Below are 19,573 nucleotides of genomic sequence, written 5' to 3'. Positions count from 1 at the left end.
TGTGGGCCTATAGGTCATTTGGTAGTTCTTTTTTCAACTTTTTGAGGAAACTCCATACTGTTTTCCACAGTGACTGCACTAATTTGCCATCCACCTGCTGTGCACAGGATTCCCTTTTCTCCACATTCTTGCCAACACTTTCTGTTTATTGATTTATTAATGATAGACATTCTGGCAGGTGTGAGGTGATATCTCATTGGGGTTTTAATTTGCATTTCTCTGATAATTAGTGACACTGAGCATCTTTTCATATGTCTATTGGCCATCTGTATGTCCTCTTTGGGAAAATGTCTATTTAGGTCCTCTGCCCACTTTTATAGTAGGAATGTTTGTTTTTTTCGGTGTTATGTTGTATGAATTTTTTATAAGTTTTGGACATTAATCCCTTATTGAATGTATTATTGGTGAATAAATAATCTTCTCCCCATTGGCATGTTGTTTTGGCACTTTGTTGATAATTTCCTTTGCTGTACAAACCTTTTTAGTTTGTTGTAGTCCCAGTTTGTCTGTTTTTTCTTTTGCTTCCTTGCCCAAGGAGCTATATCAGGAAAAATATGACTAAGAGCGATGTCAGAGAGTTTACTATGTTTTCATCTAGTCTTATGGTTTTAGGTCTCACTTTTGTGTGTGTGTGTGTGTGTGTATTTTTCCGAAGCTGGAAACGGGGAGGCAGTCAGACAGACTCCCACATGCGCCCGACCGGGATCCACCCGGCATGCCCACCAGGAGGCGATGCTCTGTTGCAACCAGAGCCATTCTAGCACCTGAGGCAGAGGCCACAGAGCCATCCTCAGCACCCAGGCCAGCTTTGCTCCAATGGCGCCTTGGCTGCGGGAGGGGAAGAGAGAGACAGAGAGGAAGGAGAGGGGGAGGTATGGAGAAGCAGATGGGTGCTTCTCCTGTGTGCCCTGGCCGGGAATTGAACCCGGGACTCCTGCACGCCAGGCCAACGCTCTACCACTGAGCCAACCAGCCAGGGTTTTAGGTCTCACATTTAACTTTTTAATTCATTTTGAGTTTATTCTGGTTTATGGTGTAAGACGATGTCTAGGTTCTTTTTTTTTTTTTTTTTTTTTTTTGCGTCTATCTGTCCAGTTTTCCTAATACCATTTATTGAATAGACTGTCCTTATCCCATTGTATATTCTTGCCTCCTTTGTCATAGATTAATTGACCACATAGGTGTGGATTATTTCTGGGCTCTCTATTCTGTGCCATTGATCTGTGTATCTGTTATTATGCTAGTACCATGCTGTTTTGATTAGTGTAGCCTTGTTGTATATTAGAAATCAGGTAGTATGATACTTCCAACTTTATTCTTCTTAAGATTGCTGTCCCTTTTCAGAGTCTTCTGTGGTTCCATATAAATTTTTGGAATTATTTGTTCTAGTTCTGTGAAAAATGCCATTGGTGTTTTGATAGGGGTTGCATTAAATCTATAGATTGCTTTGGGTAGTGTGGACATTTTAATGTTAATTCTCCTCATGAGCACGGTATATACTTTCATTTATTTATATCTTCAGTTGTTTCTGTCTTTAATTTTCTGTGTACAAGTCTTTCACCTCCTTGGTTAAATTTGTTCCTAGGGCCTTGGCTAGATAGCTCAGTTGGTTAGAGCATCATCCTTAAGCGTAGGTGTTGCCAGTTTGTTCCCTAGTCAGGGCACATACAGGAACAGCTTGATGTTTCTGTCTCTCTTCTTTCCTTCCTCTCACTGAAAATTAAAAAAAATTGTGCCTAGGGGTTTTTTTTGTATGCAGTTGTAAATGGTATTGGTTTCTTAATTTCTCTGATAATTTTTAATTGGTATATAAAAATGCAATTGATTTTTTTAAATGCAATTGATTTTTTAGTATTATTTTTGTATACTGTTACTTTACTGAATTCATTTACCAGTTCTAACAATTTTTTGATGGACTTTATAGGATTCTGTTTATATAGTGTCATGTCATCTGCAAATAATGACAACTTTACTTCTTCCTTTGCAATTGGGTTGTCATTTATTTATTTATTTACTTTTTATTTATTTATTTTTTGTCTGATTGCTATGGCTAGGATTTCTGATACTATGTTGAAAAGAAGTGGTGGGAGTCTTGTCTTTTTCCTGATCTTAAGGAAAATATATACTTTAGCTTTTCCCTATTAAGTTGAAAGTTAGCTTTGGGTTTGTCATATATGACCTTTATTATGTTGAGGTAGGTTCCCTCGATTTCTACTTTGCTGAGAGGTTTTTTCTTTTCTTTTATTAATATTAGTGAGAGAGTCAGGAAAGGAGAGAAAGAGAGACAGGAACATTGATCTGTTCCTGTATGTGCCCTGACCAGGGATTGAACTGGCAACCTCTTTGTTCCAATATGATGCTCTTAACCAACTGAGCTATCTGGCCAGGGCGCTGCTGAGATTTTTGTATCATAAATAGATGCAGGACTTTGTCAAATGCTATTTTTGCATCTATTGATATGACTACTGTATATGATTTTTATCCTTCATTTTGTTTCTGTGATTTATCATGTTAATTTATTTGCAGGTATTGTGCCAACCCTGAATCCCAGGAATAAATCCCACTTGATTATGATGTATGATCTTTTTAATGTATTGTTGAATTTAGTTTGCTAGTATTTTGTTGAGGACTTTTGCATCTGTGTTCGTCAGTGATATTGACCTATAATTTTCTTTTTTTTTTGGTAATTTCCTTGTCTAGTTTTGGAATCGGTATGGCTGGCTTCATAAAATTAATTTGGGAACCTTTCCCCCTCTCAGTGTTTTGGAATAGCTTGAGAAGAATAAGTGTTAATTCTTTGAATGTTTGGTAAACTTTACCTATGAAGCCATCTGGTTCAGGATGTTGTTTATTGGGAATTTTGGGATTACTGATTCAGTTTCATTAGTAGTAATCAGTCTGTTCAGATTTTCTGTTTCTTCTTGAAACAGTCTTGTAAGATTCTATGCTTCTAGGAATTTATCCATTTCTTCCAGATTGTCCAGTTTGTTGACATGTAACAGTTTGTAGTATTTTCTTATAATCCTTTCTATTTCTGTGGTGTCACTGGTCACTTCTCTTTCATTTCTGATTTTATTTATTGTGGTCCTCTCTCATTTTTTCTTGATGTGTCTGGTTAAAGGCTTATTAATTTTATCTTTTCAAAAAATCAGCGCTTGGTTTCATTGATCTTTTAAGATTTTATTTATTGATTCAGAGGGGGAAAGAGAGAAAAGAGGGAGGAGCAGGAAGCATCAACTCATCGTAGTAGTAGTTCCTCATATGTGTCTTGACTGGGGAAGCTCAGGGTTTTGAACCAGAGACCTCAGTTTTCCAGGTCAATGCCACTGCAGGTCAGGCTTGTATTTTTTTAGATTCTCTTTTGTTTATTTCTGCTCTGATCTTTATTACTTCCTTCATTCTACTCACTTTGGGCTTTGTTGTTTAATTTTTATTTCATTTAGGTATAAAGTTATATTGTTTGAGATTTTTTTTCTTTCTTGAGGTAGGCTTATATTGTTACGAATTTCCCTCTCAGGACTGCTTTTGCTGTATGTGTCCCATAGATTTTGGTTCATTGTGTTTTAATTATCATTTGTTTTCAGGTAATTTTTAATTTCTTCCTTGATCTCATTTTTAACCCATTCATTGTTTAATAGCATGTTATTTAGCCTCCATGTATTTGGTGTTTTTTAGTTTTTTTCTTGTAATTATTTCTAGTTTTATACCATTGTGGTCAGAGAAGATGCTCAATATGATTTCAGTCTTCTTAAATATATTGAGATTTGTTTCGTGGCCTAACATGGTTTATCCTGGAAAATGTTCCATGTACACTTGAAAAGAATGTGTATTCTGCTGCTTTGGGGTGAAATGCTACAAAAATATCGACTAATCCATCTTGTCTAATATATCATATAAGGCAGTTGTTTCTTTGTTGATTTTCTTTGTTGTGGATCATCACAGGAAGATCCATCCTGTGATGTCAATGGGATGTTAAGATTCACTACTATCACTGTATAATCATTAGTCTCTCCCTTTATGTCTGTCAGTATTTGCTTTATATATTTTGGTATTCCTATGTTGGGTGTGTGAATGTTTACTAGGGTCATATCTTCTGGTTGGATTAATCCCTTTATCATTATGAAGTGCCCTTTTTAAATTTTAATTTCTCTTTTTCCTTTTTTTTTAAGTGAGAGGAGGGGAGATAGACAGATTCCCACATGGACCCTGACCGGAATCCCTCCAGCAGGTCCCCCCCCCTCCCTGTGGCTTGAGTCAACAGAGCCATCCTCAGCACCTGGGGCTGATGCTCAAACCAATTGAGCCACTGGCTGTGGGAGGGGAAAGGAGAGAAGAGGAGTGGGAGGTGGAGAGAAACATATGGTCGCTTCTCTTGTGTGTCCTGACCAGGAATCGAATCCAGGACATCCATATGCTAGGCCGACACTCTTTATCTACTGGGCCAACTGGCCAGGGCCTTAAGTGTCCTTTTTGTCTTTTTTTTTTTTAATGTATTGATTTCTGTGAGATAGGAAGAGAAAGAGAGAGAGACAGGAATATCAAGTTGTTCCTATATGTGCCCTGACCAGGGATTAAACTGGCAACCTCTGTGATTCTCAATGATGCTCTAACCCAGGGGTCGAGAATCTATGGCTTGCAAGCCAGATGTGGCTCTTTTGATGGCTGCATCTGGCTCGCAGACAAATCTTTAATAAAAATAATAATGTTAAAAATATAAAACAGCCTGACCTGTGGTGGCGCAGTGGATAAAATGTCGACCTGGAAATGCTGAGGTCGCCGGTTCGAAACCCTGGGCTTGCCTGGTCAAGGCACATATGGGAGTTGATGCTTCCTGCTCCTCCCCCTTTCTCTCTCTCTCTTCTCTCTCCAAAATGAATAAATAAAATCTAAAAATAAATAAATAAATAAAATAAAAAGAAATGATGACATACTGCCATTTTTATTTTAAAAATAAAACAAAAAAAAAGAAAAATATAAAACATTCTCATGTATTACAATCCATTTATTTCCTACCGGTCATGTTCATGGTCGCGGGTGGCTGGAGCCAATCACAGCTGTCCTCCGGGACAACACCAAATTTTTATTTTTTTTATTTTATTTATTTATTTATTTATTTATTTTTCCAAAGCTGGAAACGAGGAGGCAGTCAGACAGACTCCCGCATGTGCCCGACCGGGATCCACCCGGCATGCCCACCAGGGGGCGATGTTCTGCCCCTCTGGGCCGTCGCTCTGTTGCATCCAGAGCCATTCTGGCGCCTGAGGCAGAGGCCACAGAGCCATCCCCAGTGCCCGGGGCCATCTTTGCTCCATTGGAGCCTTGGCTACAGGAGAGGAAGGAGAGGGGGAGGGGTGGAGAAGTGCCCTGGCCTGGAATCGAACCCGGGACTCCTGCACGCCAGGCTGACACTCTGTCGCTGAGCCAACCGGCCAGGGCAACACCAAATTTTTATTTTATTTATTATTATTTTTTTTCTGAAACTGGAAACGGGGAGAGACAGTCAGACAGACTCCCGCATGCTCCCTACCGGGATCCACCCGGCAGGCCCACCAGAGGGGCGACGCTCTGCCCCTCCGGGGCGTTGCTCTGTTGCGACCAGAGCCACTCTAGTGCCTGGGGCAGAGGCCAAGGAGCCATCCCCAGCACCGGGCCAACTTTGCTCCAATGGAGCCTCGGCTGCAGGAGGGGAAGAGAGAGACAGAGAGGAAGGAAAGGGGGAGGGGTGGAGAAGCAGATGGGCGCTTCTCCTGTGTGCCCTGGCCGGGAATCGAACCCAGAACTTCTGCACGCCAGGCCGACGCTCTACCACTGAGCCAACCGGCCAGGGCCCAAATTTTTATTGGATAATGCTTAACGTACACGGGTTGTTGTATGGCTCTCAGGGAATTACATTTTAAAATATGTGGCGTGTATGGCTCTTTTAGCCAAAAAGGTTCCTGACCCCTGTGCTAACCAGTCAAGCTATCCAGCCAGGGCTTCTTTTTGTCTTGATAAGTATTGCTACCCCAGCTTTTTTGTTTGTTTCCATTTGCATGAAATATCTTTTTCCATCCCTTTACTTGTAGTCTGTGTCTATAGATCTGAAGTGAGTCTCTATTTTTTTAGTGAGAGAGAGAGAGACAGGAAGGGAGAAAGATGAGAAGTATCAACTTGTAATTGTAGAACTTTAGTGGTTCCTTAATTGCTTCTTATATGTGCCTTGACCGGGGTGGGAGGCCTCCAGCCAACCCAGTGACCCCTTGCTCAAGCCAGCAACCTTTGGGCTTAAGCCAGTGATCATGGGATCCTGTCTGATTCCACGTTCAAGCCAGCAACCCTGTGCTCAAGTGGGTGAGCCTGCTTGCAAGCTGGTTGAACCCACACTCAAGCTAATGACCTCAGGGTTTCAAACCTGGGTCCTCAGCATCCAAGGTTGATGCTCTATCCACTGCACCACCACAGGTCCAGGCTCCCTTTGCCCTTTTTTTTGGGGGGGGGGTGACAGAGACAGATAGGGACAGACAGGCAGGAAGGGAGAGAGATGAGAAACATCAGTTCTTCGTTGTGGTACCTTAGTTGTTCATTGATTGCTTTCTCATATGTGCCTTGACTAGGGGGCTATAGCAGACTGAGTGACCCCTTGCTCAAGCCAGTGACCTTGGGCTCAAGCTGGTGAGCCTTGCTCAAACCAGATGAGCCCATGCTCAAACTGGCAACCTCGGGTTTTAAACCTAGATCCTCCACATCCCAGTTTGATGCTCTATCCACTGCACCACTGCCTGGTCAGGCTCCCTTTGCCTTTTGATTGAAACATTTAATCCATTTACATTTAAAGTGATTATTGATAAGTTTGTGCTTATTGCCACTTTATGATTCCTATTTCCCCCCCTTCTTAAAGGTCTTTTAACATTTTAATTCTGGTTTGGTGGTGATGAATTCCTTTAGTTTTTTCTTGTCTAGGAAGGTCTTTATCTGTCCTTCAATTTTAAATAGTAGCCTTGCTGGGTAAAATAGTCCTGGTTGTAGGATCTTGCTTTTCATCACTTTGAATATTTTGTGCCAGTCCCTTCTAGCCTGAAATGTTTCTGTTGAGAAATCAGCTGACAGTCTTATGGGAGCTCCCTTGTAGGTAACTAACTAACTGCCTTTCTCTTGCTACTTTTAAGATTTTCTTTTTGGGCCCTGGCCAGATAGCTCATTTGGTTAGAGTGTTATCTAGAAGCACATAGATTGCTGGTTCGATCCCTAGTCTGGGCACATGTAAGAAGAGATCTATGTTTCTGTCTGTCTCTCTCCCTCTTCCTCTATCTCTCTATTAAAAATAAATAAATTTTTTTTCTGTTGCATTGGCCGGATGGCTTGGTTGGTTGGAGCATAGTCCTGAGAGTATGCTTGGTTGGGGCACATAAAGAACGATGTTTCTGTCTTCCTCTCTCCCCCTTCCTCTCTCTGAATTTGATTAAAAAAACATCAATAAAACAATAAAAAATAATAAGGCAACAGAGAACATTAAAAAAATAAAAGAGGCCCTGGCCGGTTGGCTCAGAGGTAGAGCGTCGGCCTAGCGCGCGGAGGACCCGGGTTCGATTCCCGGCCAGGGCACACAGGAGAAGCGCCCATTTGCTTCTCCACCCCTCTGCCGCGCCTTCCTCTCTGTCTCTCTCTTCCCCTCCTGCAGCCAAGGCTCCATTGGAGCAAGGATGGCCCGGGCGCTGGGGATGGCTCTGTGGCCTCTGCCCCAGGCACTAGAGTGGCTCTGGTCGCAACATGGCGACGCCCAGGATGGGCAGAGCATCGCCCCCTGGTGGGCGTGCCGGGTGGATCCTGGTCGGGCGCATGCGGGAGTCAGTCTGACTGTCTCTCCCTGTTTCCAGCTTCAGAAAAATGCAATAAATAAATAAATAAATACATAAAAGATTTTCTTTTTGACCCTGGCTAGGTAGCTCAGTTGGTTAGAGCATCATCCCGATATGCCAAGATTTTGGATTCAATCCCCAGTCAGGGCACATATAAGAATCAACCCATGAATGCATAAATATATGGAACAGCAAATTGATTTTTTCTCACTCTCCCACCCTCTCTCTCCCTTCATCCTTCCGTCTCTCCCTCCCTTCCTCCCTCCCTCCCTCTTCTCCCCCTTCCTTTCTCTCTAAAATCAATAAATAAAAGTAAAGATGTTTTGTTTTGACCTTTGGCATTTTAATTATATGTCTTGCTTGGTGTGGGCCTTTTTGGGTTCATCTTGTTTGGGACTTTCTGAACTTCCTAGACTTATATGCCTATTTCCTTTGCTAGGATATTAATGTTTGCAGTCATTATTTCTTCAAATAGATTTTCAGCCTCTTGCTCTTTCTCTTCTTATATTCCTATGATGTTTTTAAGTTTTTAAAATTTATTAACTTTATTACTTTATTTTCTTTATATTTATTTATTTATTTCTTATATTTATTGATTTTAGAAGAAGGTAGGGAAAGAGACAAAGACAAACATTGATTTGTTGTTTACCCATTTATGCACTTGTTGGTTGATTCCTATATGTGCCCTGACTGGGGATTGAATCTGCAGCCTTGACATATTGGGACAGTGCTCTAACCAACTGAGCTACCTAGCCAGGACTAATGTGTGTGTTGTTATGCTTGATATTGTCCAGAGGTCCCTTAAACTGTTCTGTTTTTTTTTTTTCTGTTCTGATTGGGTATTTTCTGCTACCTTGCCTTCTAAATTCAGTTCTCTACTTTATCTCATTTGTTGTTGATTCCCTCTAGTGTATTCTTCATTTCAGTTATAATAGTCTTCATTTGGTTCTTTTTTCATGGTTTCTATGCCCTTTTTTATGCTTACTGTCTTTTTGTTGAAGTTCTCCCTATGTTCCTTAAGCATCCTTATAACCAGTGTTTTGAACTCTGTATATGGTAGATTATTTGTTTCCATTTCATTTAGTTTTTGGGTTTTTTCCTAGAGTTTTCTCCTTTTTAAAAATTTTGAGACACTTTTCTGTGTTTGCTCCTGTGTAGATTTGCTACATCTCCCAGGCTTGGCTAGGTGGTCTTAGGTAGTCAGTGACCTGTGGGGTCTAGTGACACAGTCTTCCAGATCACCTGAACTGGATGTTCCAGGAGTGTCCTTTGTGTGGGTTTAGATGCCCTTCTTGATGCAGTTGAGCCTTCATCGATGTTGGCACATCAGTGGGTGGGGTTGACCCTCAGGCTGACTGGCTATGAGATTGGCCATGACGGAGCTTGTAATTTGCTATGCAGAGGCTTACCCCATGGAGTGGATTCACCCCAGTGGGCTTCTGATACTTGCCGAAATTACTGTTTTAGTGTGCTGCTTGTGGAGCTAATGAGGTGGTGCTCTGTTCTGGAATACAGCTAGTGTGGGGGAGTTTGGGCCCTCTTGGGAGGTGCAGGTCATGGTCAGCTGCTGCCTGGGGCTACCTGGTAGGAGCTACAAAGAGATCTGTGGTTGGTAGTTGCCTATGGGGGGCTGGAGGTTTGTGGGAGAAGCTGTTCTGTGAACCAAGGCTGGCTGCCACCAGTAATGGGTCTGGGGCTACTCAGAGGAAGACATATGGCCCCGTGTGGCCTGCCACCACCTGCCAGCTGCTCATAAGGCCCAGCCACCGAAAGAGCTTCAAGTGGTACCTGAGTTGGGTGAGGCAGAGTCTCAAGGTGTCACCCAGGATGGAATGAGTGGTGTTCGGCAGGTTAATGCACATTCAGATTTGACACCAGTGCTGAGCCTACTGCCACTCAGCAAAAGGCTCAGGCACACAGAGGCCAGCTGCCCCTACCGTGGCCACAGACTTGTCAGAGTTTTTTTTGGTTTTTTTCAATGTATTTATTGATTTGAAAGAGAGGGAGGGAGAAAGACAAAAACATCAATCTTTTCCTTTATGTGCCCTGACCAGGGATCAAACCTACAACCTTTGCATATTGGGGTGATGCTGTAACCAACCTATCTGGCCAGGATGACCTTTGAAAAGTTTTATTTGTTTCTTTGTTTGAGAGAGACAGGACCATTGAGCTGCTCCTGTATATGCCCTGACTGGGGAATTGAAGAGAGTTTTTATTTATTTATTTATTTTTATTATTATAATTAAGTGAGAGACAGGGAGGCAGAGACAGATTCCCACATGTACCTCGACTGAGATCCACCTGGCAAGCCCCCTACCAGGTAGTGCTCTGTCTGTCTGAGCCTTTTTTCTGTTGCTTGGCAACCAAGCCATTTCAGCACCTGAGGCAAAGCCATGTAACTATACTCAGCGCACAGAACCAACTTTGCTCAAACCATCCGAGCCATGGCTGCAGGAGGGGAAGAGAGAGAGAGAACAAGGTAGGGAGTGGGGAGAAGCAAATGGTTGCCTCTCCTGTGTGCCTTGACCGGCAATCGAACCCAGGACTTTGGCACGCTGAGCCAACCAGCCAGGGCTGAAGAGAGTTTTTAAGAAAGACTGCAGCCTGACCTGTTATGGCACAAAGGATAGAGTATTGACCTATAATGCTGAGGTCCCCGGCCTGTCAAGGCACAAGAAACGACTGCTACTTCCCCCCACCTCTGTTTTTCTCCTTCTCTCTCTCCTCTCTCCTCTCTCTTAAAAAAAGACTGCAGTGTAGGCCTCAGGTTGAGGCTGGCTGCCTGCTGCTGACATGGGTCTCTGGTGGTGCTCAAGTTGGGTGGGGGTGGGGTCTCAGGGAGTCATCAGGGTGGGGTGAATGGTGTTCATCAGGCTAATTCAGATTCAGATTGGGCCATATTGGGGGAGGGCTCAATACAGGAAGAAGAGCGCCCACCTCCCTGGTGTGTGGTAGGAGGGCTGAACACAGGGACAATGGCAGGAGTCCCACCAGCCTTAGCCTTGAAGCCATAGAACTCAGTTTCCCCCTGTGTGTCTCTTTCATTCCTCTTCTGTCTCCCAGCCCCTGTTCCCTTTGCTAGAGCCCTGGGTGAGTGTCTGTGAGTGAGGGAATCTGTATGTGGGACCTTTAAGAGGATGACTGGGTTTCCAGCAGGCTCCCTCTCACCTGAATGGATAGAATGAATTGCTGCTGATATCCACAACCAGATGTTGTGGGGCTCTTCTTCCTGGCACCAGTGCAGAACTGAAACCCCTTGCTCCTCAGCTCAGGGGGTCCTGCACAGCTGAGATACCTTTTTTTTTTCTTTTTTTTTTTTTTCAGCGAGAGGCAGACAGGGTCAAACAGGAAGGCAGAGAGATGAGAAGCATCAACTCCTAGTTGTGGCACTTCAGTTGTTCATTGATTGCTTCTCATACGTGCCTTGACTGGGGGCTCCAGTTGAAGCAGTGATCCTTTGCTCAAGCCAGCAACCTTGGCCCTCAAGCCTGCGATCTTTGGCCTCAAGCCAGTGACCATGGGGTCATGTTGATGATCCCATGCTCAAGCTGGTAACCTCTGATTCAAACCTGGATTCTAAGCGTCCCAGGTCGATGTTCTTTCCACTACATCACCACCTGATCAGGCCTTTCTTGAATCTCAGCCACCACATGTGGAGGTCGGGCCAGCTCATTTCTTGTCTACGCCCTTCTTGTCAGCTTCAATGTGGCTTCTTTTTTTTTTTTTTAAAGATTTTATTCATTGATTTTAGAAAGAGAGAGAGGAGAAAGAGAGGGAGGAACAGGAAACATCAGCTTGGTATAGTTGTTTGTCATATCTGCTTTAACTGGGCAAGCCTGGGATTTGAACTGGTGACCTCAGCATCCCAGGTCGACGCTCTATCCACTGCACCACCACAGGTCAGGCAACACGGCTTCTTTTTTATATCCTTAGTTACAGGACTTCTCTGTTCAGCTAATCTTCAGGTCGTTATTCAAATTGATTGTTCTGTAATTTAATTGTAATTTTGATATGGTCATGGGATGAGGCAATCCCAGCATTTAGCTACTTTGCTCTCTTGACTGGAAATCATCTATCACAGTTCTTTTCAGTAGCAGCTTTAATAATTTAAAAAACTAAAGAAAAATTGGTTCACTGATTTTTAGGAAAACATCCACCTGATGAGGAGGTTAGTTTTGTATCACTTCTATGGTAAGAAACATCAACACAAATAAATCAGAATTACAGATAATCAAAAAATGTCTTTTGGGCCTGACCTGTGGAGAAACATCAACACAAATAAATCAGAATTACAGATAATCAAAAAATGTCTTTTGGGCCTGACCTGTGGTGGCGCAGTGGATAAAGTGTTGACCTGAAACACTGAGGTCACCAGTTCGAAACCCTGGGCTTCCCAAGGCACATATGGGAGTTGATGCTTCCTGCTCCTCCCCCTTCTCTCTCTCGCTCTCTATTCCTCTTTCCCTCTCTCTCTCTCTCCTCTCTGAAAAATTAATAAAGTCCTTAAAAAAAATTTTTTTTAAATGTCTTTTGGAATTAGAATATATCTCGATATTTATTTGATAGACCTAGCAGTTTTCAGATATTAATCTAACCATTAAACAGCCCGTTTTCTGAGACTTATATGAAATACTGTCAAAGATACAGTCAGAATAAGACTCTCCTGGCCATTTCCCTGGGGAATGTCCATGCTGCTTGTGATTTCAGTGGCAAATCAGACTTTTGTGGTTGTCATATTTTCACCTTTTAAGGAACTCATTTGTATCTTTACTCTACCTTCTTGCAGGAAAAGAATTTGAGGGTAGGATCTGTTTTTAAACCCAAACTATTAGCCACCCCCGTCCCCCTTGTACATTCTTATTCCATGGGAAATGAGCAGGCATCTGATAGCTGTGTGGGGGGAGGTTGAAGAACCCTTTTCTGTGGTGGTGTTTGTACATTCTCAGAATGCAGTTGTAGAGCCAAACGTTGTGAAAGTCAGAAGGGAAAAGTCATGATTCTATACTTCCCAGTCTGTTTCTCATAGCTCCAATGTATTTTACAGTGGTGTGAATTTCTAGGGTTTCACATAGACTGTATTCAGCACTATAGCAAAGCTGCATCTCCAGACTAAGATACTGTCAGTTGGTGTCCTGTCTGGACCTGTACAAGTCTTTGAGGCTGTCCTCTCCCACCTGGCTGGTCAGTGTCCAAGGCAGCTGCTGTGTCTTTCTTTCCGATGCCAAATTCTAGTTCTCATTTGTTCATTTCTAGTTCAACCGAAACTTGAGGATTTCAGTTTTAATTCTAGCAGATGAAGGACCAGGATTCTTGGGTTTTATTCTGCTTAAACCCTGTTAGCTTCCCAAAGAGATGATTTTTTTAAAAATTTTATTTATTTATTTTTTACAGAGACAGTGAGTCAGAGAGAGGGATAGACAGGGACGGAGAGAGATGAGAAGCATCAGTCATTAGTTTTTCATGACACGTTGCAACACCTTAGTTCATTGATTGCTTTCTCATATGTGCCTTGACCGCGGGCCTTCAGCAGACCAAATAACCCCTTGCTGGAGCCAGCGACCTAGGGTTCAAGCTGGTGAGCTTTTGCTCAAGCCAGATGAGCCCGCGCTCAAGCTGGCGACCTCGGGGTCTCGAACCTGGGTCTTCTGCATCCCAGTCCGACGCTCTAGACACTGCGCCACCGCCTGGTCAGGCAAGAGATGACTTTTCTTTGCTTTCTTAGGGTCCCCTTACACTTGAATAAGAGAAAATTAAGTCTTTCAGGAGATTTTTTATTTTCCCATAATTGTTATGATGAGAAAGATATTTTAAATTGGGAACCTCAAAGAGGCAAGAGAAAAGTGTCTCTCAAAACCCCAGTTTGACTCTCTCCTGCCCCTTCTTCCTTGCCACAGGCTAAGGAGCGGGAGCTGGAGCTGAAGAACACCTGGTCGGAGAACAAGCTCAGCCGCCGGCAGACCCAAGCCAAGTATGGGTTCTAGGGTTGTGGACCTGACTGCACATCCCGGGATCTCCTGCAGCCCCACTGGCCCAGTCCCCAGCTTCACCTCTGGGACCCCAGCTGTTCTAAGCCCAGGATCTCTTTTCCTGAGGACCCAGCCCTCGCCTCTGCGAGAATGAACATATTTGATAGATTTTTTCTTACAAAAGTTAGAAAACTCAGCTCCTTTCTGTCCTGGAGCTAGCAGAAAACTCGAGTGATGCCTCAGAAGGGGCTCTGAGTTTTTGGATGGGAATTTGCTCCCTGTTGGGTGTGATGAAATGTTGAACCCCTCCCTCCACTTTTTTTTTTTTAAACCAGGGATGTCTGTTGAAATAAAACATTCAGTCTGACAGATGCTGCCTGCCCTGCCCCCTTTCCTACTTTTTAGTCTGATTTCCTTTTGCATTTTGGACCTATCTCATTTGTTACCCTGTCCCTGGTTCTTAGTTTTTACCTTATGTAAAGGACCCTCCAAACCATCGTGAGCTGCTTCAGTGATTGCTTTGCCTTTTTTCTCTGCCATCGTTAAACTGGGCTCATGACCATAAAAAACCCCAGGAGTTGTATGTAAATTGTGTTTGGGGCAGAGCGGTGATCTCAAACATGGGAAATATTGCTGATCTTGGTATCACTGAAGATTGGGGGAAGTCAGGAGGTTTTTTTCTGTGACATGAAAGAGTTGTTAGACATAAAGTTCAGTCCAGCAGGAGGTAAAGTGGTAAAATGCCTGTCCCTGAAGATGATTCAAGTTTACACTGGTAGTTGTTGGCCTAGACTGGTTTGGAAGCTTCGCAGAGAGGTGACAGGCTAGACAAATCTCCTGGGAGGCTTCTGGACTCTTAGCTTTTTGCTACAAGGGAGGGGTGGGTAGTTGGGGAAGGGAAGTGGCAGGGTCTATGGACTTGATTGAGGTGTCAGACACGGTGAAGCCCAGACTGAAAGATGGAAGGCTTGGTTTCTCCCTATTAGGGAAGAGTTCAGGTAGGGAGGGAAGATACGTGCACTGGTCACAAAACTGCAGATTTTCCTGAAACACGTTGCTGAGGGTGCTGGGACTCCCGTAGGGCTTAACTGCAGTGGCTTCCTACAGCAGTGGTTCTCAAACTTTTTGAAGTCGGGGCGCATTTAAAATCCTACAAATAATTGTAGGCACACTATATACACATTTCTGAGAAATATGTTATAATTAAGTCAAATATTAAAGAAAAAAAATAAATATAAAGTCCAAACGTGCTTTTATGGTAATTAAATGAAATAAATGACAAAATTAAATTCTGACATTAAAAAACATTTTTATGTTACATTTTTTTAGTTATGCTTTTTAGAATTTATAAAAAAAAAAGGGGTTAAAAAATAAAAAGAAAAACGACAAAAAAGTTATCTTTTTATATATCTATATAAATAGATTTTTAGTAAGATTTAGTAAATTTGGCAGGTCCCGGAGCAAATGTGTTGTTTTTTTATTCTTGTGTTTATGAGAAACATGAGCCTGATGGGTCCTAGCGATTTCTTCAATGTTTGGGCATATATTTGAAAGGCAAACTCTCATTTCCTCGTCAATACATTGAAGAATTCCTCTCTTTTTACTCATGTGTTGAGTGCAGAAAACCCTCACCATACATATCATCTTACCGTTACACCAAACAAAGGATAGAAGAAACTTGCCTCCAGTCTTTCCGGGGAACATGGGGGGTAGTGTAAACAATCCAGCACCACAGCTTAACAGCCTTTTGCAACCTAATCAGGCAAGTGAGGTGGGGGGTTGGGCAGATGGTCAGTTTATAGCCAATTCCCCACACCTCTGTCCCCCCAAAATCTAAACTCCAAAAACCCTGTTGGTTTTTTGGTCCCCAACAGGCACATATTTCTCTGGAACACCATAGGGTGCACCTGGAAATCTTCTAGGGCTCACCAGTGTGCCCTGGCACACACTTTGAGAACCACTGTCCTACAGGAAGGAAGTTTAGAAACTACTAGAAGAAAGGCCTTGGATGTGGCTGAGGAGCACTGACTGGACGGAGATGCTTGACTGCAGCTGTAGGTTTGGAACGGAATATAACGGATTAGTTTTTAACAGCCCTGGTGACAGGAAAGTTAAGGCCAGAGGGGCAGGTTAACTGTGTGGTGGGGACTTCGGAATGAGAAAGAAGCGGCAGAAGTGAGGCCTCTCACTGTGCTTCTGGTCTTGTGTGCTGGGGTAAGTTGAGTCTATTTGTCATAAGTGCAGGGGAAGGTTTCATCACTTACAGGAAAACCACCCACTTATCTGAAATCTGACCTACTTCGGAGTTGGAGCCAGACAGGGCTCTTGCATTCCTCAGGGACATTCACACTGTAGTTGTCAAAACTGGTGCATCAGCTCCCACCACTCCCGCCATCCACAGAGGCAATGGGGGCTGAGATTTCCCCTCTGGGTGTCTTAGGTGGTGAGGTAGGCTCAGCAGGGCCCATAGTCTATGATTCTGAGGAGCCAAATGCTCTTTCCTGTATCCATTATGCTACAGGTACAGCCCTACTCTCCTGAGGTGCCCCAGTTCAACTTGCTCATTCCAGGGGCTGCATCATGATGTAGCACGAAGGGCTCTGTGCTGGGAGGCAGGACATTGTAGGGAGAGTCCAGTGTCTTCTGGGAATGGACAGTTAGGCCAGATAGCTTTTTCAATTTATTTATTTTTTGGCAAAACAGAGACAGGAAGGGAGAGAGATAAGAAGCATTGACTCATAGTTGCAGCACTTTAGTTGTTCATTGATTGCTTCTCATACGTGCCTTGACTGGGGACTCCAATCAAGCCAGTGACCCTTTGCTCAAACCAGTGGCCTTGGGATCAAGCCATTGACCTTGGGCTTCAAACCAAGGATTATGTTGACGATCCCACGCTCAAGCTGGTGACCTTGGGGTTTCAAACCTGGGACCTTAGTGTCCCATGTCAACACTATCGACTGCGCCACTACCAGTCAGTCTGGGCCAGATATCTTTAAGGTTCTTTGACTTCTGCCTCCTCTGATTCTCTGCAAGTAATTTTAAGCTATTTTTTAATTCTAGCAATGATAAAATTTTATTTAGTGGGTAGTCTCTTGGTCACCAAGAGAATTATTGACAGGTTAGAAGATTGACAGACTTCGTTTGGGAGGTAGTAGCTACCACAAGTTTGGGTAAATAAACAGGGAAGAGAAGACAGGGATGAGGGAGACAGAAGGAGTAAGGAATGGCACTCAGCTAAAATTGGCAGGCAGCAACAGCCAAGGGGCAGAGGGAGAAAGGGGCCTTGGTTGGAAATGGATCCAAATTGCCCGGCAGGTTTTGGAGGAGCTGGGGAACAGCTTCAGTGCGGCTTTGCCTTGACCAGGATGGCAGAGCCCAGGAAGCTGAGGTATACAGGGATCCAGCTTAGATGCTGTGCAGAGATGGCAGAGCTATAAGGAGGGTTTTCTGCTGCAACGCCAGTCTCCAGCCCTGGGGAGGGGCTTTGCCAGCTTTTCACTCCAGCTGAGTGCTGAGCTTGTCCAAGAAGCAGTTTGTTGAGGGGATGGTTAAAGTTCTGTGGAGCTTTGGGAAGGTCTATGTGACCTGCTCTGGACTTTTTTGCTTGTTTGTTTGTTTTCAGGTTTTTTTAAAAAATAATTTTATTTTTTTAATGGGGCGGCGACATCAATAAATCAGGATACATATATTCAAAGATAACAAGTCCAGGTTATCTCGTCGTTCAATTATGTTGCATACCCATCACCCAAAGTCAGATTGTCCTCTGTCACCTTCTATCTAGTTTTTTTTGTGCCCCTCCCCCTCCCCCTTTCCCTCTCCCTCTCCCCCCTCCCCCCTCCCCCCGTAACCACCACACTCTTATCAATGTCTCTTTTTTTTTTTTTTTTTTTTTCTTTTTTTTTTTCTGAAGCTGGAAACAGGGAGAGACAGTCAGACAGACTCCCGCATGCGCCCGACCGGGATCCACCCGGCACGCCCACCAGGGGCGAGGCTCTGCCCACCAGGGGGCGATGCTCTGCCCATCCTGGGCATCGCCATGTTGCGACCAGAGCCACTAGCGCCTGGGGCAGAGGCCACAGAGCCATCCCCAGCGCCCGGGCCATCTTTGCTCCAATGGAGCCTTGGCTGCGGGAGGGGAAGAGAGAGACAGAGAGGGAAAGCGCGGCGGAGGGGTGGAGAAGCAAATGGGCGCTTCTCCTGTGTGCCCTGGCCGGGAATCGAACCCGGGTCCTCCGCACGCTAGGCCGACGCTCTACCGCTGAGCCAACCGGCCAGGGCTTATCAATGTCTCTTAGTCTCACTTTTATGTCCCACCTACGTATGGAATAATGCAGTTCCTGGTTTTTTCTGATTTACTTATTTCACTTCATATAATGTTATCAAGATCCCACCATTTTGCTGTAAATGTCATCATTTCTTATGGCTGAGTAGTATTCCATAATGTATATGTGCCACATCTTCTTTATCCAGTCTTCTATTGACGGGCTTTTTCGTTGTTTCCATGTCTGGACTTTTTTTTTACCCCTTCTCCCACAGCTTGCTTTCAGACATGCTCAGGTGTTCTAAGGCCAGTAGAGGAAGGTGAAGGTGGGGCCTTGGGATGAGTGGTTCATGAGGAATGATGTGCTGTGTAACTAGGATAGCTGAGGCTGTGCAGTTCACTGCTTTTCAACCCCCCTGCATCTGAGCCAGAGGTATAGGACAGCTTACTGAGACTGTCTGCTGCATTCACTGAGGGAGCAGACAGGGTGAAAGGGGCCGTTTAGGGGAGGCAGGAGCAGGGGAATAATATGGAGTCATCAGGATCAGCTGTGGTGTTGAAGGGGCTGGAACTGGAAGGAAAGCGCCACTCACAGTGCATCCTTCTGCAGGCTTTGAAGGAGAACGGGGATAGGGGTGGGAGACCCCTCTTAGGCCTGAAAGTGGGCGGAGCGAGAGAAAGCCCTGCCTGGATGGAAGGACCATAGGAAGATGGAGTCAGCTGGGAAATGCCCTGCGACACCCTCCCCCCTCAGCACAATGGCTCCAGCTCCTTTTCCTGTAAAAGTTACCTTCATCCTGAGGTCTCACCACAGCCTCCGACTTAGCTCAGGAGTAAAGTGAGCAGGATGGCACTGGGGGGCCCATGGTTTTGGTGAGGGGGAGGGGGGCTCCACCACTTTGGTCTTCAGGCTGGGCCTGCAGCTGGAGCCCTGGATTGGGATGACAAGACCTGGGCTGACTGCCTCCAACCGCCTGTCACCTCTGCTCTCTAGACCTCGGTTTCCTGTTCAGTTGAACTAAAAAGTCAGTCACAAATGGTCTGAAGTCCCTTTTAGTCCGGGCAAAGCCCTTCATTTGGAGGGTTTCATCTGATCCGTATAGCATCCCTGTGTGTGAATAAGGAGGCACTACCTCCATTTCAAAGGAATGTGGGGAACGTGATAACAGAGAAAAAGTTTTCCTGCCAAAGGTTATGCAGCTCACTAGGCCACAGCAGGAACCCAGGGCTCCCTATACCGTCACCGGATTCCCCCAGCACCCCTTGGGTGAGTCCACTCATCGCTGTGTGAAGCTGCAGAGGGAGCGGGAGGGTCACTGGGTCCCACTCTGTCCCCCTCTAGCAACCTTTGCTCCTTTAGAAACACCAAGTTGGTCACTAGACAGTTAGTTCGGCCTCCCCACACCTGCCCATCCTGTTATATCCCAAAGTCGAAGGGAATACTGTTTGCTGATTTTCTGATTTCCAGCTCTTGCTGTACAGCGATCTCCCTTTTTCTGCCTCCTCCTGAT

At 44.4% G+C, this 19,573-nt stretch overlaps 1 protein-coding gene across 1 annotated transcript in view; it reads left to right on the top strand.

Annotated features, from left to right (window-relative positions):
* Nucleotides 1-14,298, top strand: part of PRCC (proline rich mitotic checkpoint control factor) — a 52,185-nt gene extending 37,887 nt beyond the window's left edge. Inside the window, exon 7 of the mRNA XM_066261787.1 lies at nucleotides 13,730-14,298. Within this exon, the coding sequence (XP_066117884.1) occupies nucleotides 13,730-13,816 (87 nt within the window). The 3' untranslated portion in view covers nucleotides 13,817-14,298. The remainder of the gene's footprint in view (nucleotides 1-13,729) is intronic.
* Nucleotides 14,299-19,573: the final 5,275 nt, after the last annotated feature.

Source organism: Saccopteryx bilineata, chromosome 2 (genome assembly GCF_036850765.1).
Source record: "Saccopteryx bilineata isolate mSacBil1 chromosome 2, mSacBil1_pri_phased_curated, whole genome shotgun sequence".
Classification (NCBI taxonomy): Eukaryota; Metazoa; Chordata; class Mammalia; order Chiroptera; family Emballonuridae; genus Saccopteryx; species Saccopteryx bilineata.
This window is presented reverse-complemented; position numbering and strand designations above follow the sequence as displayed.